The following is a 24,816-nucleotide window of genomic DNA, read 5'->3' on the forward strand; positions in this document are numbered from 1 at the left end:
TTGCCATAGTCTGTGAGGCTGAATGTTGCGGAAGCTTTTCCCTGAGTTCCGCTGGTTAGAGTAGAAACATTTAAATAAAATAAGAGTGTTATTCAACCCAGCAGAAATGCAAATACTTTCATGACACCATCTTTTTTTTTTTTAACTACGCTGCCTTTCATCTCATTGATTAAAACGCCAGTGTGGCCACTAAGTGAACCACACCAAATGTGCTCAGCGTATCTTTAAAAATGGTCCAGAGAAGAGCACCACACTGCATGTGTGAACAAAATACAATACCTTGATATTTCTTTGTATGGAATTGCCACATGGTGAAACAGTATCCTTCTGATCATGATGGTTTTCAAAATTTCAGGTAAATCACTTTATATCCAGAGGCTTTACAAAAAACTGAACCACTCAGTCGAGGAACGACCAAGGATGCAATGCATTCGCTTGATTGAATCCAGTGTCGACGAGGATGCCATCCTTCAGACTCTTTTGAACGGCACAAAAGAGAAAAAAATCACTGTGTTCCATTTCGACATTACTTCATCGGTAATTATGCATTTTGTTAAATTTTATGCATGCTGATAGTATTGTGTTAATGGATATTTCTGCTGTTTTAAAAGGTAAAGAAAGGCATCCACGAATTTCTATTCAAGTTGTTGATTCTACGTTACCTAATGGACTCTGAGGGTAACACCTGGAAGTGCAATGATAAGGATCTGTATGTCATGGAGTTTTTAGAAGAAACTGTCAAGCCAAGCAAAAATGTTTCAGCGCAGGTAAGAGGTTTGACAATTTGCACGGTCATCTGACTGTAAAACGTTGCTTACCTTAGGCTCTTCTGTTGTCTTAGACTAATACCTCAATCAGCTCAATCACAGACGGGTTCCCAAATATTATTTGCCGGGCACCGAAAGACGTGCTGATGCTCACAATGAAGAAAGAAGATCCCAATGACAACCCACTGATGGATGACAAAGTGTTCAAGAGTGCAGCCTTCCAGCGACCATACCAGTATCTCAAAAGATTCCATAACAACATTAGTCTTGATCGGTTCAGTTATACGGACAAGGTTGCCGAAGGGTCGCATGTGGAATGTCTTCAGATTCTTCTCATTTACTGTGGCATTCAGGACCCATCCTGGGCGGAACTTAGAAACTTTACTAGGTTTCTAAACCTGCAGCTAAAAGACTGCGAGACATCTGTTTTCTGTAATTCTGATTTAACGGGAGACATCCTCAATGGATTTAAAACATTTGTGGTGGGTTTTATGATTATCATGGCGAGGGACTTTGCAACACAATCGCTAGGTATCTCTGACCAGAGCCCCAGCAGTCTACAAACAGTCCAGGCTGTCCAAGGCAAGGACTTAGCTCCTTTTTTTATCAGAAAGAGATGGGAAACGGAACCACATCCCTATATCTTCTTTAATGAGGACCACTCTTCCATGACCTTCATTGGGTTTAATATTCGGCTCAATTCACAGAATGCATTTGATGCAGTTGATTCGAGATCTGGAATGGTTATTAAAACAAATGTTATGTCAAAGGCATTGTTTAATGGCCTGCAACGTCAGGGCGTTCCTTTTAACATTGACTTCGATAGCCTACCCAGAAGTGAGAAACTACAGCAACTGTGCAATGTTCTTGGAATCAAAAAGCCTCTTGACCCAGATGAAACATATGAGCTTACGACTGACAACATACTGAAGATGCTGGCAATTCACATGCGTTTCAGGTGTGGCATCCCTATCATCATCATGGGAGAGACGGGATGCGGGAAGACAAGACTCATCAAATATCTTTGTGAGTTGCGCAGGAGCGGCGTTGATGCTGAAAACATGAAACTGGTCAAAGTGCATGGAGGAACATCGTCAGAAATGATTTACATCAAAGTAAGAGAAGCAGAAGCTATTGCTTCCATGAACAAACGAGACCACGGATTCGACTCTATTCTCTTCTTAGATGAGGCGAACACCACAGAGGACATAAGTAGTATCAAAGAGGTCCTATGTGACAAGACAGTGAAGGGGGAAAGTTTGTTAGCTGACACTGGACTGCAGATCATTGCAGCATGTAACCCTTATCGAAAGCACACCAATAAGATGATCAAAAGGCTGGAATCTGCCGGTCTTGGGTACAGAGTCCGGGCTGAGGAAACGGATGAAAAACTAGGCTCAATTCCTCTCCGTCAGCTTGTGTACAGAGTTCAAGCGTTGCCACCAAGCATGATCCCTTTGGTGTGGGACTTTGGCCAGTTAAATGATAAGACAGAGGAAATATACATTGACCAGATCGTAAAGAGACTTGTGGAAAACCAAAACATTCCCCAGAACTACTTCAAATGGATTACTCAGGCTCTTTCTGCTTCACAGAAGTACATGCGGGGAAGGACTGATGAATGTAGCTTTGTCAGCCTGAGAGATGTCGAACGTTGTATGCAAGCTTTTGTTTGGTTTTACGACAACCGCTCTCGTTTCTTGGCAGATCTTGAGGAATTTGATAGTGTTCAAAACAGAAAAAAACAATGCGCTCAAAACGGCCCAAAGGAGCGAGATCCTGTAATGTGGTCTCTAATCATGGCCTTAGGTGTGTGCTACCATGCTTCCCTTGAACAAAAGGTTAATTACAGACAGTGTGTCAGCCAAAGTCTACCACCAGAGTACAATCCAACAAAAATAAGGGAGGAAATTACAGTTATGCAGGATTTACTCCTAAGTGGTGTACCAATGGCCGATACAATTGCAAGAAATGCCGCCCTCAAAGAGAACGTTTTTATGATGGTTCTTTGCATTGAGCTGAGGATCCCTCTCTTCTTAGTTGGAAAACCTGGTACTTCAAAATCTCTGTCTAAAACCCTGGTGGCCGATGCAATGCAAGGCCAGGCCGCACACTCTGACCTCTACAAGCTGTTCAAGCAGATTCATTTGGTGTCCTTCCAGTGTAGCCCCCACTCTACACCAGAAGGCATCATTAATATATTCAGGCAATGCGGACGCTTTCAGGAAGGAAAAGATCTTGATGAGTACATTTCAGTCGTTGTCCTTGATGAGATTGGGCTGGCTGAAGACTCCCCAAAGATGCCACTTAAAACCCTTCACCCATTGTTGGAAGACGGTTGCATTGATGATGAGCCACTACAACATAAAAAAGTTGGATTCATTGGCATTTCCAACTGGGCGTTAGACCCCGCAAAGATGAACAGAGGCATATTTGTTTCTCGAGGCGACCCTAATAAAGAAGAACTGATTAAAAGTGCAGAAGGTATATGCTCATCTGATGTGATGGTTTTGGAGAAGGTGAGGGAATTCTTCCCCTATTTTGCAGTAGCCTACATAAAAATTGTCCAGAACCAAGGCAAAGGATTTTTCGGCCTGCGTGACTATTACAGCTTGATTAAGATGGTTTATGCAGTGGCCAAAACATTCCAACGAAAGCCCACCAATGAGGAGGTCACAAAAGCCATTTTGAGGAATTTCAGCGGCAAAAATGATGTGGATGCAATGTCTATTTTTAATGAAGATTTTCGCATTGCATTTGACCCGGAGAACATCAGTGCCGTTGAGTTTGTGAGAGAAAACATTCAGACAGTTGGACAGGAGGAAGAATGTCGCTACTTGCTGGTACTAACCGGAAATTATGCCGCGCTCCAGATTTTGCAGCAAACTTTTTTTTCAGAGGTTGGTCAGCCCGAAATCATCTTTGGATCCAGCTTTCCAAAAGACCAGGAGTACACTCAAATCTGCCGGAGCATCAACAGAGTCAAGATCTGCATGGAGACAGGTCAAACTGTTGTGCTTCTGAACTTACATAACCTCTATGAAAGTCTCTATGATGCCCTCAACCAATATTACGTCTACTTGGGAGGACAGAAATATGTGGACCTTGGCCTCGGAACCCATCGTGTCAAGTGTAGGGTGCACAACGACTTCCGACTTATTGTCATCGAGGAAAGTGGGGTGGTTTACAAACAGTTCCCAATACCTCTCATCAATAGACTGGAGAAACACTACCTGGACTTCAATACTGTCCTGACAACTGCGCAGAAGAGGATGGTCGAGAAATTGACGGAATGGGTCAAGCGCTTTGTTTCAGTCAGCAATCTTGTCATGATTCAGAGGTACAAGTACCGTCCTTCAGACGTCTTCATTGGCTACCATGCAGACGCTTGTGCTTCTGTGATCCATCGAGTGATCGAGAAGAGTAAGGATGGTATTGAAATCTCAGATGCCGAGCAACGAGTTCTCCACAAAGCTAAACTTGTACTGCTCAAGTGTGCCACACCAGATTCAGTGGTGCGGTTGGACTTCACAGACCTTCCCAGTGGGGATAGTGAAGATCTTGCAAATGTCTATTTTGAAGATCAGAACAACAGCTGCCTGGCTGACTTCATAGTTGCTCATACAAGACAGGAAGTCCATAGCGTTTCCTCCTTCACAGAGGTAATGTTACCATCCCAGCTCCTGATAACTCACACAGCTTTTAATCTTCATAAGTCTAACCGACTTGCTTTCTAAACCACAGGTTACAACATTCTCCAGACTTCTCACTGCACCAGACTTAGAGCCATTGGAGCAAATGTTGCAAAGTGTCGAGCTTCTCTCACTCCAGCAGTTTGACATGGAACAGTTCTTCTTGAAGGAAATTAGGTTTGTGGATAAAATGGCTAACAATCTAATATGAACACAGTTTAGCGATATTTGATGCACACCGTAACCACAAATACATACTGCTGTGTTAAATTCTATGTAGACATTTGAATAGACAAGATTTTTCAAAGCGTTTGTTCACAAAGGTGATTACATACATGCGTCATTTCCTAAATAATTGAAGTGAGTTATACAACTCTTGATTTTTGACAATACAACATAATTGCAACACAATTATAGTATTGTATGTTGTGAGGATAAGTTGCAGCCTCTGGATCAGTTTATTCTATTTGTACCGTGCTGTTGAAGTGATGAAGGCAGTCCAAATGCTGTTTTCTCGTAGAAACTACCTCACTGCTGAAAAACAACTCATCCGTGACGGACCCTACAACAAGGTCCTGATCATTCAGAGTGAATTCAAAGAGGGCACTCATAGTGCCCATCTCATTGCATCAGCAAAGTAAGCAAGCACCATTTTTTGCCATGCTTTTTGTGGTTGTGCAATACTGAGCTTTGCTACCCAATCGTAGGTATTCAGCCATAAATGAAATCACCAAGATCACTCAAGAGGGCTTGGACTGCAGGGTGTTTGTCTACTTTATCACCAGGCTTCCAAGGATTCAAGGAGGGACTTGCTATGTTGGATTTCATGGCGGTATGATCACTTCAACTTGGACATTAGTGCTTTTGACGTAAATAGCCCAAGAGTCATTTCAGGACATCTTAACATTGGCAGGCCCCTGGACTTCAGTGCATATAGATGACCTCAGACAGCCAACGGACATCGTTACAAGCATTAGAACCTTGCGAAACACAGCAATTTGCCAGCTGTTTGAAACAGAGAGAAGCCAACCTCAAGGTCAGGGGGTATTTATTTGTAATCCTTTTATTGACTTCAAATATTTAGCGCCGCTAAACAAATGAAATCTTTTAACAGCTCTGGAGGCAGGTGAGGAGAGTGATTCATGTGGCGCGAACAAGGAGGAAGCAGAGACAAGAGAAGATGTGAGTATACAGAGCTAGTAATACAAACCTCTCATTAACTGACTCTTATCCTTCGCTTTAACGTTAAATAAGGTGTGCTGTGCAATTTTCGAAGTGTTGTTTTGTATCTTGTTAAGTCAATCAAAAGCCAAAGCACCACTGAGGTCAGTGATTCCCAGCAATTGTGTCACTGCACATCAGTGTGAGAGATCACAAGGTATCCCATCAGAAATGATCGAATCAAGTCAATTTATTTATTTGACTTACTCCTCCCTCATTTGGAGCTCAACTGAACCCTACATTAGCAAACAGACCCGAGACTCGGTGTGAGGCGTCCGTCTGCCCTGACCAGTTGGGTTGAGATACAGTAAGTGGTAGTGGAGAGGGACAAAAGCCAGGAAGAGAGGAAAACACCTTTGTGCACAGCGCAGAGAGGTTTGTCTCAGTCAATGCCGTCAACTCAAAATCGGGCTGGAAGAAATGGGCTCGCTATGCACAGTTTGTATGCTTTTCTTTTTCTTGACCACAATGTTGTCACTATGCAGTACCAAGATGACACGGCCCTAGACACGACAGCACTGGTGCGAAGCTGTGTGCAGAGTGCGGTCGGCATGCTCAGGGACCAGCAAGGCTGCAGAAACCGCAGCACTCGAAGACTTGAGACGCTTCTGAAGCTTCTCAGTGACAGTGACCAGGTCGCAGGTATTATCTACTTACTTTCTTGTGGTCTCCCTGGTTGCCATCAGTGTCCTTTACACTTCCTTATTCTTGGCAGATGACTTCCTGCAAATTGTGAAGAAGCGTCTTTACTTAACTCTAGCGAGTGAAAGCAACTTTTCATCTTCCACAAAGGATTGGGTCATCAAGGTGGCTTCTAATGTTGATGCCTTACAAGAAGGGGGTACGTTTTGGTGAGTGGCACCCCTTCACAATGCAATATTTGTGTTTGTTTCTAGAGGGTTTGACCTTGTCTTTTGGGCCATTTCAGCCACTCTTTATGGAAGCGCATTCAAGCTGTGGTGACCCCTGTCTTGGCTCAAATGGTTTCAGTCATTGATGCTGACCGAAACCTGGACATCTTAATTAGAGACGACAGTAGTGCCTCTGTGAAGAGGCTGTGGTTACACATCTTCGCCGATGAAAGGTTCCTGGAAATTCCACAGCCATCGCTTGAGTAGGTGGAAGCAATAATGGACACCATAACCTCCAAAATAGGACACAACAGTGCTTGAACTTTGGTGAAACAAAATTTCCCCTTAAGATCAATTGTATTTTCAATAATTCAAATGATAAGCAGAAGCTTTTTCTGTTGTAAATCGAAAATGTGTAGAAAATTTAAAGGAGACTGTTTTCACAATTTGAAACCGTTTAAAAGTGTTTTCGTCATGTTTACCTCAAAATACGCCAGACTCGTGTGAATGAAAAAGGTGAGCGCCCATGAAGGCAGTACAGTGAACCCCCGGTTATCACAGTGGACACATTTCAGACCTACATAAAATGCGTGCAAATCTAAGATTTAGAAAGACCATAGAATTTTTCTTTTAGTATAGTTTCACCTCTCCTACAGACGTTAAACACATTAAAAGTATTCAAACGCACTTTTCAATTTAAATTGTAATCATACAGTATTTTACCCACACCCAAAAAATTGCCAGCACAAAATGAAACGAAAATGCAGTAATTGATAAGTGCTATGTGTTGTAAATACTCCTAGATGGCAGTATAGAGGACCCCCAGATATTTATGATTCAGTATTCACACATTCACCTATATGTGGAATTTTTTGGGGGGGACCGTTCCCGTTATTTGCGGAAACCCCCACTTATTAGTGTTTTTTAAAATTTTATTTATTTATTTTTTACCTGATACCCGCTTATTCACTTTATAATTATATAATTATTATAATCAATTATTTGCTGATTTTTTTCTATTCATGGACAGGCACCGTTCCTATCCACTGTAATGCAAAAGGTATGACTGCGTAACACCATCCTCCCTGAAGCGTATCCATCAGTTTTGTTTTTTCCTAAATGGTCAGGATCTTCGTCTGAGGACACTAGGGCTCACTACCAGAAGCCATCAAAGAGGCAAGATGCTTAAGGGGGCATTGTAGAGCTTAAAACAAAACCGTGTTCAATCCAAGCGTGAAGTTACCAGTAGCCAATCAGCCTAAAAGAATGAAAATATCGCAAGACCAACTCAATTCATTACTCCTTATACTCTATCTTAATCAGTATGTATGATTTTTTTACATAACCCTCCCCCCCCCCACACACACACACACACAGACACACAGACATCTTCTAGCAGGGTTTCTGTGATAGACAAGCACATAATGTTCCGCAAAACAATTTGTGATATAGTGGGACTGTGATACATAAACCGCAATTTAATGGAGGAACCACTGTAAAAGCCTTTTTAGTCGCGGACACAGCACTTCATACACTACAGCGAGGGTATATGTGGCACATCACCAAAAACAAATACTACCCCAGCAACATCGAGTAATCAGATGATCATTGGTTATTGAAATATCAAATTTGCAAGAATGGAATGTTCCGCTGTCCTTACTGCATACAGGTGACTGCATTTCATTTTGAACGTGTGACCCATTTTGGAACATTCAAATCAAGTCTTAGTGACTTTCTCTCTCAAACAGCTTAGAGACCCGAACAATTCTCCTACGAAACTACTTGGCCCAAGGCAGGGCCTTTACCTTCAGCATGCCTTTCAGTGGGAGGATCAAGGACTACTTAGAGGAGCTCTGGGTTCATGTGCTTCAAAATGAAGGTAATGAATGACCCACGACAGAAAGATTATGTTTCTTGGTCATTTTACTTAATTAACCTAGGATTTGTCTTGTTAGGTCATACTCAACAGAGATTCTTTGAATACTTTTCCAAAACATCACTGGGACAGTACATCGCGAAAGACACCCCAGAGATACAGTCTGAGTTCTTTCAGCTCTACCTACAGGATTTTCTCTTCTTGACTATGAATGTCACCCGTCAGGAGGACGTGCAGGTTGATGTCTTTACGATACTGGTCACATCTGTTAGTACAACTGTGCGCATGCATGCATTCATTCATTCATTCATACGTTTTAGCTCCTGGATATGGCTTTGAACAACTGCGTCAATGAACTGCGCTCGCAGTTCGGTGCCATGGATGCAGTTGCGTCGCTTCCGTGGGTCCATGCTGCCTATCACGAGTCCAAGGACCGACTGCAGAACCTCTACATAATGGTCAGCCTTGAACCGCAGGTGACCGCCGACCTCTTAAGGAGTCATCAGTTCAGCGAGGGAGATGAGCTGGTGAGTTTATATTTATTGCTGTGTAGCGTGAACCCTTGCTTGTAAAAATTGTTGAATAGAAATTGGACACCCTACCCTAATGTTCAGTTACTAATAAGTGGTTAATAGGTTTATCACATTAACAATGTCTTGACCAGTGTTTCCCAACGTTGACTGAGCCCAGGCACATATTTTAAATTACCAAACAAAAGTTTGACAAAATGTATAATCGCTGGCACTGGGTCCAAATTTGGTCAATTTTATATTTTTTCACAAATCTATAGGACTGGTCAATCCCCCTGTGTGTGTGTGTGTGTGTGTGTGTGTGTGTGTGTGAGCGTGTGTTATTTTTACAAATTAGTGACCAATCTAAAGTCTTGAAATCAAGGTTGAACTTTTTGTCCTTAATTCCAAAATGTATGTTTGGGGCAAGCACAATACTGCATACCACCAAACGAACGCTATACAGTAAAGCACAGTGATGGCAGCATTTTGCATTGGGGTAGTGTTGAGACATAGTTTATCCAACGTGTCCTGGGTCTTCGGTGGGGCCTCCTCGCGGTAGGATGTACTGGAAGACCTCACCAGGGAGGTGTCCACAAACAGTCCTAAACTGATGCCTGAGCCACCTTATCTAGCTCCTCTCAATGCGGAGGAGCACTCACATTCTCACACACACACACACACACACACACACACACACACACACACACTCATACTCACTAGGCGACCCGCTCAACCAACTGATCTACAGCCGCCCTTCTAATCCCAACAGCTTCGCACAATGCTGCGAACCACTTTAGCGAGAGGTGAAGATTGCGGCTTGATGAAGCAAAGCAGAGCTGCTGAGGCCACCATACCGGACCATTCAATGCCTCGGCTGGGCCTAGTCATTATATCCATAAAAGTTATGAATAGAATCAGTGGCAAAGGGAAGCCTTGGTTGAGTCCAACCCTCAGGAGCAGGACATTTGGGGGGCATCTTACAGTGATAGAGAGAATGCACAAAAATACAAGGATAAGTGTGTTTTTAAGGGAAAAGTTGTAGGAATGTTTTAATGAAAGATTTGCGTGTAGATGAGTTTGCGAATGGTGATTAAAAAATCTGCAGGGTTTTACATCAATTGCTGTGATCTTCCAGGTGCTTGACGTGTATGCTGCTCTTGCTTGCCTGGAGTATCTTGAGCCCAGATGCTGGGAGATGGATGCCCAAAGACAAGCCTGGGTCAGGCGGGTGAACAAACTCAAGTTTCCAATTGAGCTGGTCTGCTCGGAGGACAGTGTGAGACACTACCAAGACAGGAGCAAGACGATTGTCAACAGGGTCCGGTAAGTCAAGGTGAAAAGAAAGGAGTTCATGAGCAAACACATTCATTTCTTTACTCCTACTTCTCAGAGATCGGTGGAATCGGATATTTCCTTTGTCCTTATTTGTGGAGCACTTTGAGACACAACAGAGGGAGATAACACCTTTAATTATGAAGCACGTGCAACTACTCAACCAGGTTGGTGAAGGATTTGTCTCCATTTAATGGATAAAGTCAGGCGCCATAAAAAAGGAATTACCTTTTGTTTCTCAGGTTCTCGAGAACAATTCTGACCTTAAATGTCAGCAGCCATTCGAAGCGATGATTCGCTTGCTAAAAACCTGCAAAGATGAAGCTCTCCAAGGAATCTTCAGGTACATTTTAACGATGTTGGTTCATATTTAGAGTGTCTCCCACTGTCTCTGCGCTCTACTCTACGACTGCTCTGTCATTTTTACTCCATCCAGGTTCAGTTCGGTCCCTTGGTGCTTGCTGTGTCAGGGAGACCCACAAGATCCCATCAGTCTGCCCTGCGAGCACATTTTCTGTGCTTCGTGTATTAAAAGGTGCTTGGTTCCCTGTCAGATGCATGTCTGTCCAGACTGTAAGCAGGCAGTTCCTGACGATTTTAACCCAGTTCCCTCTGAGGACTTAAGGTTGGTGATGGCAAAGCTTTTCTTAAAACAAAAATGAATTAATTTCACTTAGCAGTGTGAATTGGAATTTAAAGTTCTACATGCAGGCATGTGAAGTCTTACTTAAAAAAAAAAATATATATATTAATTAAACAAAATTCCATACTCCTCGCTCTGTCACCTTTATCTGCATGATGTGCAGACACTCACGGCCAACAACAAGGTGCTCTAAAGTGGCCACACCAGCGGACTATCCAGAGGGAAGATGCATTTTCGGGGTTTAGGCATAGGTGGTTAGCGAGCAACTACGCTTCGCAATTGCGCTGGACAACTGCTGATGTGAATGGAGGCGCTGGAAGAAAAAGTCAGGAAAACTGACGTGAAAAAATAGTACAGAGTACTACATAGTTCCCAGGCTTTGTACATGTTTTCAGCAATAATATTCAAACATGTACAGTATGTATGTTTATAAACAAATCTCTGAAAGTTTTTTAAACACTTGTACAGGGCCTGCCGTGCTTTCATTGTCACCCTTGTACAATCTGTGCAGGATTCGAGTTGAACAGCACGCTTTGTTCAGGAATCAGTGCAATGCTTTCTTCATCGACTTGGTGTCTAGTGTGTGCTTCAAGGACAACGCTCCTCCATGCCCAGCTGTCATTCACCACTTGCTTTCCTTTCTATTGGTGGAAGCCAGCGCCGCTCCTATTCTCAGGGGTAGGACATATACTTGCTTGTACTGTTTGCATCCATTTTAGGGGTTTCCTAGATCCAATACCGTATTTCCTTAAACTGTGGATCCTACTCTGTTAGCCGCTGTGACTACGGTTTATATATGAAAATGAACAGTTGATTGAACAGTGTGGGTGACCTGATTATTATTATCTGAAGCATTGTGAGTTACGTTGGTTGGTTTGTTTGTTGATTAGTTTGGCTGATTGTCAAACACTGATTACCAGGAAAGTTTGAGTGATGCAAGAATACATTCAGTTTTGGTGGACATCAGAATAAATGTTTGTCCTGAATAGAACCGTCAACCACAATAGGAAGAATTGCTCTCTGAATGTTCTGAACCCCTGTTTCCATGCCAATGTGGTATGGAGCAGATGAATGCTGCCTGGAGGAGCCACAAGGGAGGTCTGCGTGTCTGTTGGCCTTCTCCACATAACATCAGGTTGTTCTTTCAGCGACAACAAATCAGTTGAGACTGACTCACCAGCGCTTGTGCTGCCAACCAGCACAATCCACATGGTTGTGTTTGGTTCAACGTACAATTAATCAACAATCTCAAGTATTAATAAACTGACCCATCATTTATAATGCCCATCCCTAATACACACATCCGTCTTTTTCACTGCTACGTTAGTTCTTAAGACAATGTTCATATCTTAACAGCGGATGGACAAATCAGGACAAAGGTGCTCTCTCCGTTTGATGACTCAGCGGATAAAAACCCAGTGGTTAGATCGGTTGTGCTCAAACTCTTGCTGAAGTACAGGTGAGGTGCCAGGATGGCAAAACATAATTTATTTCTTATCTGTCATTATAATAGTGTTCCTAAAGCGGGGTACACGCATAACAATGATCAAAGCTAACTGTTAGCTGGTTTGGTAAATACATTGCAGCTGCAAACTCTTCTCCTTGCCATTTTCCCCTGTGGTGAATGACTTGTGAGACATGTTACATAAACACTTAACCCAACCAATTGCTCCTCATATGTATTTCAAGCTTGAGGTCATTTCCTAATTGGCTATCGTTCCATTTCACTCACGGAGTCCGTAGCGCGGCCCAACTCTGTGGTTGCCACAGACATAAGGAGTTGTGATCAGAAATATTGAACAGGTTTAATGTTTGGGATTGTCGACCATGACTGTTTTCTGAGCAGAAGGGGGAGTTTGTATGCGTTTACCCCACTGAACCATGCCGTAAATTTCAATTCCTCACAGTTTCGACGATGTGAAAGATTACCTGCAGCAGCACCTGCTGGCTGTGGAGCACTGCCACATTTTAGAGGAAAGGGACAAAACCAAACTCTACTGCCTCTACCTAAAGTGCCTCCAGGTATACATTTTATTTGTAGCAATTCTAACTTCCTGTCGACAGAGATGAAATGATTATCATTATGGTCTGATATGATAATTAACACAACATTTTAATTAAATTTTATTTTACCCCACAAAATAAAAACGTACAAAGGAGTATAGGGCCACACTAAAAGGAAAGAATTATCCGCTGGGAGATTATTATTATTATAAAAGGAGTGGAGCTATTTGCGTCTATAGTTTGTGAGCTAATTTCATTGTCCCAGGAAATAAGGTTCACGACTTCACATACAGTTTTTGCATTTTTTTCCTGTGGAAACTATCCCCAGCTATTCTTTAAAAACTCACTTATTCACAGTTTGGCTGCTTCTTCGAAATGCCCTAAGAGGCCGCTAAAGCCATGTCCAAATACGAAAGTGGTACAGTAGTTGGTGTTAAAGAAGTCTGTTGAAGTGATGCATCTCAACTGATAAACAAGCTCCGTATGTAAGGGAGGATCTAAGTTTTGCCTGGGTTGTTAGTGGAAGTTATGGAGAGTCTTCGCTGCATGTACATGATGTGCACTTCCAGCAGTTCCGTTGCATTTTTAAAAGATGAAATCTGTAAGCCATTAATTGTAATTTTTTTAATTATAAGATGAGTTTGAAGTGATATTAAGCATTGTTACAATCAAAGTTTATTGTATTAATGTGGGAAATTATAAACATTTTACGCTACTGTTCAAGGCAGGGCTCACTATCCCCTGCGAATCTCGGTCATTCACAGGGCACATAAAGACAAACAAGCATTCGCACCTATGAGCAAATTCTCTTTCAATAACCTAACGTGCATGTTTTTGGGATAACAGAGGATGCCAGAGTACTTGCAGAAAACCCATGGTTTCCTTGTTTGATATGTATATGCAAATTCCGCAACACACTGCCAAATAGCTAATTTCTTATCAATCCTGATCTCGCACGGAGGACTCCATGTTTGAGAGTTTCCAGTTCAGGTCGGACACGGACAAGCAGGCGTGCATGCGCCGCGAAACGGCCTTCCTAATGGAGGTGCTGCGTTCGCTCAGTCCGTCGGCGGCGGAGGAAGCGGTGGTCACAGTGGAGCATCTCCAGCAGGTGGCAAGATTGCGTATGAACCTGGATTTAGCAGCGACCATCATTGCCCCTGGTGAGCCATTCTCGTCGATGAGAGGCTGCGGCATGCTGTGTCATGTTTGACCAATGCCATTATGACAGAAATGCCGCAAGGAGAAGGTCCGAGTCAAAGCGACGACTTCTTGGAGAGTGTGGTGAACTTGTGTAGCCGCAGTGGCAACAACTGGTATCGCGTCTACTTGGTTCGTAAAATAATCAGCCAACGTGGAGTGGCGTTTGCCTTTGACCTTCTCAAAATGGATGACAAGCACTGGCTGTTTCCCGAGGAGGTTCTGAAAAAGGTCTGGTTTGCCGAGATGACAACTTTTTACGACAAAACAAAAAAGGCTTTAAATCAATGGTGGGCAAAGTATGGCCTGGGGGCCACATATGGCCCGCTCTGTTCTGAAATCCGGCACACTGAGTATTTGCATTATCAAGCGTTCTGTAATATTTGTTAATAAAATTAATTAATTAATTAAACCATTTTACTTACCCTCATCTACAAATGGCCTGCTCCAGCTGTACCTTTTAAAAATCAAATGTAGCCCCTGAGCACAAACATTTGCCCACCCTTGCTCTAAGTATGTGTTGTTTTTTGTCTTTTTCCAAGCATTCTTCTTTTTAATTTGAATTGCACCCAGAGTGGAGAACCCATCACAGTTGACCAGTATCTTGTGTATGGGGAGAGCTACAAGAAAATCAGAGATGCATTCGCTAAAGCAATCGCAGAGGGCCGAATGGACTGCCTTGATGAGATTTGTCAGGTAATGTTGTTTCTCTTTCGTTTCGTGTTCCCACTTGAATCTTTTCAATTTGCTTTTACTTTCACCTTATAGGACTGCACAACTTCACCACAAAGGGCAACGGTTTACCTGCTTTTGGCACTGCACAGAGAAGTAACCACCCTCTTCAGAAACGGCAGTTTACTTTTGCATCAAAATACAGAGGTAGATTCCCACACAAGGAGCAAAGCAAGTATTGGCGAGGTCAGGTGTGAGTTTTTTTTGTCTTTCCATGTTTGCCGCTTCCAGCAATTCAATGCCCTGCTGAATTTCATCAACACTTCCAAAGTGCTTGATAACCCGAAGGTCAAGGCCTTTGCCTGTGGTCTGGTAACCAACCAACCCGGGCCTTTGGCGGTCACTCCCGAAACATCCGGGGACTGTTGTGCATCCGTGGCGTTGGCCGTTCACCTGGCTGCCGTCTTGCTTTGCGCAGACCAAAAGATTGTAGCACCTCTGCAACATCTAGCGATGGAACCTGCAACCATGCAGGTACAGTGAAACCTATTACTAAAGGTTTACGTGTTCAAAAACTGACTAAGTGTTTTGGGAAAGGAAATTAATAGCTTCCTCTGTTCACATTAGGCTACCTTCTTGCCTACCATGCCACAAGATAGGTTAGCAGAGGCTCAGCAAGCGCTGGGCAATTCACAACTGACGTGGTACAGTAAGTACAATAAAAAGAACAACATTATGATTGAAAACAAAACAAAACCTGTTTCTCTAGTTTGAATAGATGGAATACATGAAAACATACTAGTCTTCACAACTTTCTTTTCTTAGCATGTCCAAATGGTCACCCCTGCTTGGTTGGAGAGGTTTGTTGTTTTTATTCTCTTCCAAATATGTATCTGCATCTCTATTTGTATTTACATTAAACATTGTTTTTCCCTCTTCTGACTAGTGTGGCAGACCCACAGAAACAAAGCGTTGCCTTGACTGTAACGTCCCCATCGGTGGGGAACGTCATGTCCCTGTGCTGGGTTTTAATCAACTTGGGAGGCAGTAAGTGGCTGACTCTTCAACAATGAGGCCACCCCTCTCGAATTTTGACTGATAGTGCTGTGATTATGCCTTAATTTGTGGCGCCATTTTTTGCAATGCAACGTGTTCAAAGTTACTGGTCTTTTGAACTCATGAGAACAAAGGATTGGTTCACATAATTAAAAACACATTGGAAGACGCATAAACCATATTTGTACACAATGTGTTTTATACATTTCAAAACAGTTTTTCCCCATAGGTTAAATGACAGTGAACTTTACTTTTTTTCTTTCTTAGCTGCAGTGGATCCCCCTATTCGCGAGAGATAGGGATTGGGCCGGACAGCGAATATTAGAGAAAATCCATGGATAATTGACATCCATTTTTTTAAACCCCAAAGATTCTTGATTAAGCTTATTCAAAATTGTTATTATTTTTATTTTTTTTATTTTTTTGCAAATAAGCTTTTTCGTGATTTGTCCCCCCCAAGAAAAAACTAAAAGAAATAAAAATTGAATAATATAAAACATTGAAAAAAAAAAAAGAAAAACATTTTGAACAAAAAAGTACCCGAAGAGGTGAATCCACGGTTGCCAAATGCGGGGGTTCACTGTATACAGGTGTTTTTAGTGCTGCTTTATTTGTTAGTATTGTTTATATTGTACTGAGCATCCAGACCATTTCCTCTGTCACAATGTTCTGTTTCTTGGTCTGTAGCTGAATGATTAATTGATTTTACCAATTCATTCATTTTTATTTTTATTTTTTATTTTTTGCGACTTCCATCGTTCAAAGCGTGTCCCTGCTGATGTGCTCTGCTTACACGAACAACATGGCTGTAAACAGTGTGCAACTATTTTACAAAACCAGAGTCATTGTTGACAAATTAGTGGCTCTTTTGCAATATTTATTTATATTTAGTGACCTTTGCAACCCCAACTTTTCCAAATTGATTAAGTCAGAAATAAGATATTTGATGGTAAAAAAAAGTCACCCTTATCGCCCAGCCCTAAGTTATCATCATATTTTTCCTCTCTGTTTTAAAAAAAAAATTGTTTTTTTACTTTGAGTTTCATTGGCAGTATATAATAATTTGTGACAATGGTGTTTTACTGAATTGGGACTCTCAAAAATCCTGGAAGGTGTGACAGAAGAAACATGACAACCAGAAGTCATGTACGGTGCAGTTATCCTTCATCATTGCGCTCGGTTTGTTTTCAGGACTGATCGCACTCAGACAGGCCACATCTTGGGCGACCCCAGTCGAAGGGACAATGCAGACATGCTGGACACCAAGCACCTTTCCCCTGTTCCCTTCACACTCATCCGCATGTTTACACACTTGGCCATGCTGATCGGCGCCTCCGACCACTCACAGGTGTCGTCCCACGAGCTTTGCAGCATGACCGCATCTGTTTCGGGGAAGATGACATTGTGATGTTCTCTGTGTTGCTTGCATTGACAGAATATCTCTTCGATCATCAACTCTCCAGTCACTGAGCCAGGTCCATTTCTACTGGCTCATCTGAAAAAAGACAAGGAGCATTTCGGTAGATGTCTGGGCAAAGGGACAGATGACACAGTCGGAGCTGTTCACCTGCTCATCAGAGGCCTCCTTGAACCCCAGCACCCACGAAGCTGTAAGACAAAACTCATTGCTGAGTCTTTCCACTGTCCACTGCTGAATAATGGTCGCGCTATGTGGGGTGTGTTATGATAATTTCAACACAGAACACCACACGCATAAAGATTCTGTTCCACCACCGATCTAGAATCCAGTCCTCCAAGACAGAAAGGTTGCATGGCCAAATGTGATTTAATTCTGTCTGACCATGCTTTCAGCTGACTCATGGGTGCTTTCCACCAATATGAGGAGAAATGAATGGGAGATCCAAATGAGCCTCTCCATCACACCCAAACTGAAGGTAGAGTGCGTGTAGATGACTAAGTGAGGTGTAATCAGTGTGAGCAGCGGCGGTGTGAAATTCTGCCACCTCCCCGCTCTCTACCCCGCAGCACTTGGACAACCAGCTGAAGGAAATGAACGCATCCATCCAGATAGACTCTCAAAACTCTGACAATCCCATCATGTGGCTGCTGAGTGACAATGCTGGCTTCTTAATGGCTTCTCTTCGCGCCAATTCCCACCTCCATAATTCTGCGGTGTGGAGCTGCAGGGAGCAAGTGTCTCTGCTGCACCTTACCCACATGGTGGAGTTGAATGATGGCAAAGACACGCTCCCTGTACTGTGGAGATTTCTAAACAAGGTCAGTAAACGGAATCCTGGCCTATTGTTCTTGGCTAAAAACAGGGTTACCCGTTTGTCTAAATTGGAAGGGCCGATGCGTGTCCAATGTAGTCCAATAATATAATTTTTGATTGGGAGGATGAATTCACTAATAAATGGCTGGCATGCGGTTTTAGGCTGCTTGTCAGCTAGTGTTCGCGGATGCCTGTGCTTTTGATATATTTGATGATAGACTTGCATATTTTACCGGTTTTATTTTTTGTAAAATATTTCCACAAACTTGAGACTGTTAGTATGCTGCGCGGACCCAGCACCTGTCGATTTAAGCGTCGCACCCATATTGTGAAAGCCAAAACAAGTAGTGATGAATCGATTTCAAGCTAACTGTCGTCATTGCGGAGTGGTAAAGTCAACTTGTCGGGCTAACCACTATTACATATCCATATCTCATGCTATTGAATGAGAAACTGTCTCCAAATTTTTGACAATGAATACGAATGATATGAACATGTTTTAGAAGGATTTGACGGTGAGCACTTTATCATTTCCACTGTCAGGAAGCAGAGCTGCGACTGGTGAGGCACCTCCCTGCCATTGTCAACCTCCAGAAAGGCCTGCTCAAGAAGTTTTTAAACGTCACCGAAGATTCATGCGGCACCATCGCCGAGTTCCTCAGCAGCCTGACTGGTACTAAAACAGCGGCTCCACTCACAGCGATGAAGCGCTCCTGCCGCACTGCGCTGCGCTCATCCCAGTTGTGACTTTACTCATCTTGTGGCTCATTTGGCTCCTTTTGGTTGTTTTTATTTGTTAGTTATGCCAATGATATTATTCATACCTTGGCTATATTTTGGGTTTTAGTGATTCATTATAATTTTTAAAAATTTGTATTTGTGGAATGGTTGTATTGTTTTAGCGGGAAATGACACAAGGCAAAATGGGGGGGGGGAAAAAAAAATATTTGCTGCATGCTGTCTTATGTATTTATTTATTTTATTTTTTTTACATTTTTGCCCGCCAATTATTACAGATTTAGACCAGTCTTTCCCAAACTTTGTTGAGCATATTTGATATTAGGAAAAAAATCTCAGAGTACACCACCGACCAAAAAATGTCAAAAAGTGAAAATTCAGGTTCATAATGTACCTTCTGCGACCTAGTGGAAGATCATATCAAGTCATTGTTAAGCATGTCACTATACATTGCTTGCCTAGGCAGTTGTACAAAGACACATTTGTAGCAAATGAATAATCTTCAGAACAATAAAGTGAAACTGGATAATTCCCTGTGGCACATCTGCCCAGAAGCTCTCTCACAATACAGTAATTGGGAGTCACTGACGTAGACGACACTTTTATCTTTGACCTCTCTGTGCAGGTTCGTCGAGAACCTGGTATGGGAAACACATCAACACGTTCTTGATGACCTGGAATCAACTCAGATCATCTTTGGCAACCTACGGTAAATCCTAAACCCTCGTTGTAACCGCAAAAATTGCGACTGTGAGCTGACCCTCGCTGAATTGTCGCTCAGATGAAATCAAAGTGCCGGCCGAGTTCTGCCAACGGGACCTCGATAGCGACAGTCACCTAAAGGTTCTGTTACCGCGGCGGCACGGACCCGGTTTGTGCTCGACCGTCCTGGTCAGCTACCTCATCGGCCTGCACAATAACATGGTCAAATGTGTGGACGATCACATGGGAGAGAAAACCAGGTGAGGGCGCTCTTTACTCACTTTTGCACGTGTGTATGTTCTTACTAGTTTCTGCAAAACAGTATGTTTAAAAGTGTATATTTTGTTTGATATCAGATCAGCTAAGAGGGTAATGTGAAATTTCAGCACTTTATTTTCCTTTAATTACTTAACTAACTCTGGAAGCTGGGGGGTGAGTGTACTGACAATTTTCTTTTGTTATTTAAAAAAAAAAAAAAAGTTTGTCTACCCCGCTGTATGTGAATTAACTCTGTATGCAGCGAAGAAAATAATCCCACCAGGACAGGAGTGAAGACTGATTTTCTTCATCCCCTCTCTCAGCCACATAGTTAGTCCTGTAGATTTGACTGACATCCACGTGATCCACTACGAGCTGCAGAGGGATCTGATGCCCCTGGTCCTCGCCAACACCCAGTACAGCATCCAGAGGGGCCAGGAGACCCTTCACAAATACGATTTGCCCAGGATCCAGAAGCAGATTTACTCTCGCTTCATCCTGGGAAAGCCAATCATCCACCTCAATGTGAGAACAGAGCCTCTTTTTTTTTTTTTAATGCCGAGATCCTACAAAATGCCTGCATCAAAGCCGTATCAGTCGGTATAGCATTTATCCGCCTGTGCCTTTTACGCAAAACCAGTGTATGTGTTTAGTAAATGCTACTGAAATTGCTCTCTAAAATGGATTCACCTATTCGCAGATTTTTTGGGGAGGAATCTATCCCCCATATGCACATACATTTGCGGCATTTCCCCCCAAATCCCCCGTTTATTCACATAGGTTTTTTTTTTTTTTTGAGAAAAGGAAATTGAAAAAGAAAAATTTTAATGGCAATTATAATGAGCATCAATTATTTGTGGATTTTCGCTCTTTGCGATCTGGCCCGGTGCCTTTTCCCCACGAATAGCAGCGGTCCACTGTCTCACATACTCAAACAATGATGATCTAGTAGAAGAGCATTTCATTGTTCTGCCTGTCACTGTACGTTGCTGACATCGACTCAAGCGAAATTGGATACTTTAATCGCAAAAAGCGGTCAGTCGTGCTATTGCACTGACATGTATTGTTTCCATCATGTCTCTATCCCGTCACTCCAGGGCATCCCGACACTTGTGAACAGAGCCGACCGCAACTATGACATCATCCTGAAGGACGTCAATGAAAAAGTCAAACAAGTGAGTTGCGCTGCCATCTTGAAGGCATGACGCAGACGTCTTAACGGTGCCCGAGCGTTGACAACCTATGCCGACAGGAGCCTCTGGTGACCCAGACCATGCTGGCGGTGGCCGTGGCGCTGCCCGACTACAGCGAAGCGTGTGAGGCCCTGTCCGCTTTGGAGGTGGCCCTGGGGTTCCTGGCCATGGATGGGGAAGACCCCCACATGCGGCTGTCCAGCTACCTGAAGGACATGCTGCAGATGGGAAGCCAGATATCAGACTCTGTCCTCAAGGTCGCCGCTACTTTTGATTGTTTCTCGGCTGTTTGCTCACTTCCTTTCTGGACTTATTTGCACCAGCTCGGTATTACTTTCAATAATGTCTTCATTTTGTGTGCCACAGGTTCTGAGTTTGTGCTGTTTGAAGCATTGTGTGGTCCTGTGGAAGCTGCTGACCGCTCTGAAATCAGAAATTATGATGATGCTTAATAGGGTAATGCTTGATACAAGTTTTTATATATTCATGAAGCAAAAGCGTGCAGTGATCTCCCGCTGTTTGCAGGGGATAGGGACAGAGCCCAGCTGTGTATACCAAAAAACCGAGAGGAATTATATTTGTAATTGTAATTGCCCATATAAATAGTTTAAACCTGTGTTTCATAGACACTCACGAAGCTAGGTCGCACCGTGGTATAGTGGTTTTGGATTCATGACGGGGGTCATACTTTGTTTTAAGTAACGATTTATTTAAGTCTATGTCAAAATACAAATGACATTTTATTTCAGTTTTTGTTGTTATGCATGAAAAGAACATTTGGTTTTGAATATTACCGTATTATAGCATGTGGCCTGATAGACCTCGATAAGTGGACCTTTGCTCACAAAAAAGATTCTTTGCGGCCCTTTAATAACTGCACTTGTTTGGTTTCCAAATATGGCTGTATCAAGACAACACTTGGATTTGATCCTCTCCGCTTCCCCCACAGGATCCTTTTGAAAAAGTCTGCGAGGAGTACAAGCAGCTCCTGGGTGAGAAAGAGCGCCAACTGCTGACGTCTTTCTGCTCCGGGCGCAACACGGACATGTTCCTGCTGGAGCTGCACAAGTTGCTGGTGTTGGAGCTTAAGAATCCCACGGCACCAGATGACCTCAAGCCAGACTGGAGGTACTTCGGTCACCTATGCCAAAGCAGGAGGTTGCGCTTTCATTTGTGTTTGTGTGCACAGTGTTGCGCAACCTTTATTGAGCCAAGGCAAATATTTTGTATTAGGAAAATCTCACCACACAACACCAAACAAAAATGTCACCCAAAAAATTGTTTAGAATTCCCTATATCAATAATGAAAACCGTAAATGTAAAACCAACTATAATCCTTAAACTTTGATCACTTCCCGCGGCACATGACTCACTCATGTGCTGAGTCAAGACTAGTTGGGAATCACTGGTGTAAACGTTGTATTTTGGTTACAACAACTAGCACAAAGTTGTTGTTTTGTACGTGAGTGGTGTCCAACTTCATCACTTGATGTTTTTGTCTCTTCAAAGCCTGATTTGGAAACTGGACCCTTCCAAGGAGGACAAGTACCCAGGCCTCACGGTTGACATCCACCTTTCTCACTGTGTCGAAACCTGGAAGTTCATCAACGGCATCAGGCGAGATCGTATTCGCAGGCAAACTGTATAACGGGGGAGCCTTTTGTGCCATTAAAAAAAAAAAAAAATCCTATGTTGCCTTGTTGTAATCAGAGGTAGCCTACAACCCTCAACAAAGTCCCCCCAAAAATTTAAAAAGCAAAACAACACAGATTTGATGACGTAACACACAATGGTGGTTTTATTGGTGTGGATTTTTTTGGGTTGAACTCAAATTGTAACACTTTTCACTCTGGAGAGCAGCATTTTTTAATGTGTTCCTCCCACATTAAAAAAAACCATACTTGTTAGGTTCATTGAAGACTCTAAATTGTCCTTCGGTGGGAATGTGTGCGTGAATGGTTGTTTGTCTATATGTGCCTCGGCTGGCAAGGTTGTAACCTGCCTCTCATCCAGAGTCAGCTCGGGTAGGTTCCAGCTCACCCGCACACCTCAGATGGAGAAATGTTGAAGGATGACCCCGTTGGTTCCACTGTAGACTGCACAATCACTATTGCCTTGTGGGAACATAATCAATATTACACAAATAAAATGTATTTTCAATGTTCACGTGATTGTGTTTTATCATTTGTTAAAGTTGCACTCGTCCAGGCCTCTAGCAGGCTGCTGTATTTTTTTTCACAGACCTTACCTGACCAGTCTGGGCCAATCTTTACTTTAACACTTCGGGTTGTTGTTGTTATTACTTTATTATCAAATTAGTGTATTTTCTGTAAATGACCCCCTCAAACGTTTTACACCAAATACTTTATTAATGACTAATTTAATTGTTCTTCAAAAATGAGACGGGGTTTTATCCCAAAAAAGTGTATTTAATATTATTGTAAGCCACTGTAACATTATTCACAGTTGAAACATCAACACTGCAATTTAAACATAAGAGTATAAATTACGTAAATAGCGATTCAATTGAAATGTATTACACGTAGGTTAAATAAAAATGGCACCTTTTTAAATATTTTAAAAACAAGAAGTTCTTAAATGTAAACGTGTTGAACTTGAAAGTTAAATACAACTGAGCTATATTGAGAGAGTGATTCTTTCGCATACCTCTAGAGGGAGCCCACTGACCACTAGAAAAATTTTACAGCGAACCCTTCATTTTCTCGAGAGCTATGTTTGCAATGATTTTTCTGCATTTTTATTTGTTAACGTGGAAATTATTCCATCAAGTGGACAACATGGATGGGAGCAGAAGTTCAGTAGCGTCATTAACCTTGTGGAGCCGAGAACTTCCCGTGTTGTGGTCATGAAAGTCGTCAAACGTCACCGACGTGGATTGTTTGGAACAAATTAGCATCACCCATCGGTCCGGTATACAAGGTTCAGGTTTTGGTAGCAATCGTACAAAATCTTCAGGTCCCCTAGGAATTGCCAAAAATGGCCACTTCGTTCCCAAAATAATGTGATGCCTTGAGCAAACTAGCAGAATTGCACATTGTGTATGTCAAACACATTGCTTTAAGTACACTAGTTTAATGCTAATGCTAACACATAATGGGAAACGTATTTAAACCTTGAAGCAATTTATATTATGATTTGTAAAACATTTGACCACAAACGCTGCAGCAACACCCACACTTTTCCACAGTTTTTTTTTTTTTTTATATATATATAAATAGCGTCATAGAATGTTATAGAAAACATTAAAAATAGTGACATTTTTCATTCGTATGACTTAGCGGTACACATAGTAGTAATGTTTAATTGACCCTTGGAAAAATGTCTCCCTCCCACATTAGGCTTTCTTCGATTCAAAGTTTGAAAACTGCAGCTTTAAGGTGGTGTATAAAGTAAATAAGTAATTAAAGTTCCCCCCCCCCCCCCCGAATAACAGGTGACTTTTTTTTCAAGACGGTAGTTTTTTTATTTTTATTTTTTTAAAAGAATAAAGGTGTTTTCTCCAGAATGAAGTACATACTAATACAAGAACAACATATATTTTTGAAATTCACTTATTGAAATATGACTTTCTTCCCTTGTCAAAAAAAAAAAAAAGAAAGTTTCAAAATGATATCCCATCACATAATTTTTTTCCCCTCTCGAAAATATGAGTTTTTCATCATTGGATAACTTTTTACCCTTAAAAATGGGTAACCTTTTGATTCCTATGCTGTGTAGGAGTACACATGGTAGTTGTGTTTAATTGATGTTAAGAGTAATGTGGTGGGGGTGGGTCCTTGGAAAAATGTCTCCCCTGTAAGCGGTCCTTGGACCCCCAACACTTGAGAACCCCTGTTATAAAATGG

General features: G+C 42.3%; 1 protein-coding gene across 2 annotated transcripts in view; it reads left to right on the top strand.

Annotated features, from left to right (window-relative positions):
• The window catches only part of rnf213a (ring finger protein 213a), a 36,427-nt gene extending 13,313 nt beyond the window's left edge, over positions 1-23,114 (top strand). For both annotated transcript variants that reach the window (XM_061700798.1, XM_061700799.1), the window contains exons 25-66: positions 356-537; positions 612-767; positions 842-4,429; positions 4,512-4,636; positions 4,980-5,096; positions 5,167-5,291; positions 5,373-5,495; positions 5,574-5,641; positions 6,166-6,322; positions 6,396-6,531; positions 6,609-6,794; positions 8,280-8,410; positions 8,487-8,644; positions 8,728-8,934; positions 10,055-10,242; positions 10,310-10,418; positions 10,494-10,594; positions 10,688-10,876; positions 11,406-11,572; positions 12,251-12,353; positions 12,802-12,916; positions 13,860-14,061; positions 14,130-14,329; positions 14,672-14,794; positions 14,867-14,977; positions 15,062-15,304; positions 15,398-15,479; positions 15,596-15,630; positions 15,717-15,817; positions 17,018-17,174; positions 17,262-17,436; positions 17,639-17,721; positions 17,813-18,064; positions 18,603-18,732; positions 19,423-19,506; positions 19,579-19,759; positions 20,081-20,282; positions 20,855-20,932; positions 21,010-21,207; positions 21,317-21,406; positions 21,900-22,078; positions 22,460-23,114. In XM_061700798.1, coding sequence (XP_061556782.1) covers positions 356-537; positions 612-767; positions 842-4,429; positions 4,512-4,636; positions 4,980-5,096; positions 5,167-5,291; positions 5,373-5,495; positions 5,574-5,641; positions 6,166-6,322; positions 6,396-6,531; positions 6,609-6,794; positions 8,280-8,410; positions 8,487-8,644; positions 8,728-8,934; positions 10,055-10,242; positions 10,310-10,418; positions 10,494-10,594; positions 10,688-10,876; positions 11,406-11,572; positions 12,251-12,353; positions 12,802-12,916; positions 13,860-14,061; positions 14,130-14,329; positions 14,672-14,794; positions 14,867-14,977; positions 15,062-15,304; positions 15,398-15,479; positions 15,596-15,630; positions 15,717-15,817; positions 17,018-17,174; positions 17,262-17,436; positions 17,639-17,721; positions 17,813-18,064; positions 18,603-18,732; positions 19,423-19,506; positions 19,579-19,759; positions 20,081-20,282; positions 20,855-20,932; positions 21,010-21,207; positions 21,317-21,406; positions 21,900-22,078; positions 22,460-22,598 — 9,476 coding nt within the window. In that variant the 3' untranslated portion in view covers positions 22,599-23,114. The remainder of the gene's footprint in view (positions 1-355; positions 538-611; positions 768-841; positions 4,430-4,511; positions 4,637-4,979; positions 5,097-5,166; positions 5,292-5,372; positions 5,496-5,573; positions 5,642-6,165; positions 6,323-6,395; positions 6,532-6,608; positions 6,795-8,279; positions 8,411-8,486; positions 8,645-8,727; positions 8,935-10,054; positions 10,243-10,309; positions 10,419-10,493; positions 10,595-10,687; positions 10,877-11,405; positions 11,573-12,250; positions 12,354-12,801; positions 12,917-13,859; positions 14,062-14,129; positions 14,330-14,671; positions 14,795-14,866; positions 14,978-15,061; positions 15,305-15,397; positions 15,480-15,595; positions 15,631-15,716; positions 15,818-17,017; positions 17,175-17,261; positions 17,437-17,638; positions 17,722-17,812; positions 18,065-18,602; positions 18,733-19,422; positions 19,507-19,578; positions 19,760-20,080; positions 20,283-20,854; positions 20,933-21,009; positions 21,208-21,316; positions 21,407-21,899; positions 22,079-22,459) is intronic.
• Positions 23,115-24,816: the final 1,702 nt, after the last annotated feature.

The sequence above is a fragment of the Phycodurus eques genome, chromosome 16, assembly GCF_024500275.1.
Source record: "Phycodurus eques isolate BA_2022a chromosome 16, UOR_Pequ_1.1, whole genome shotgun sequence".
NCBI classification, from domain to species: Eukaryota; Metazoa; Chordata; class Actinopteri; order Syngnathiformes; family Syngnathidae; genus Phycodurus; species Phycodurus eques.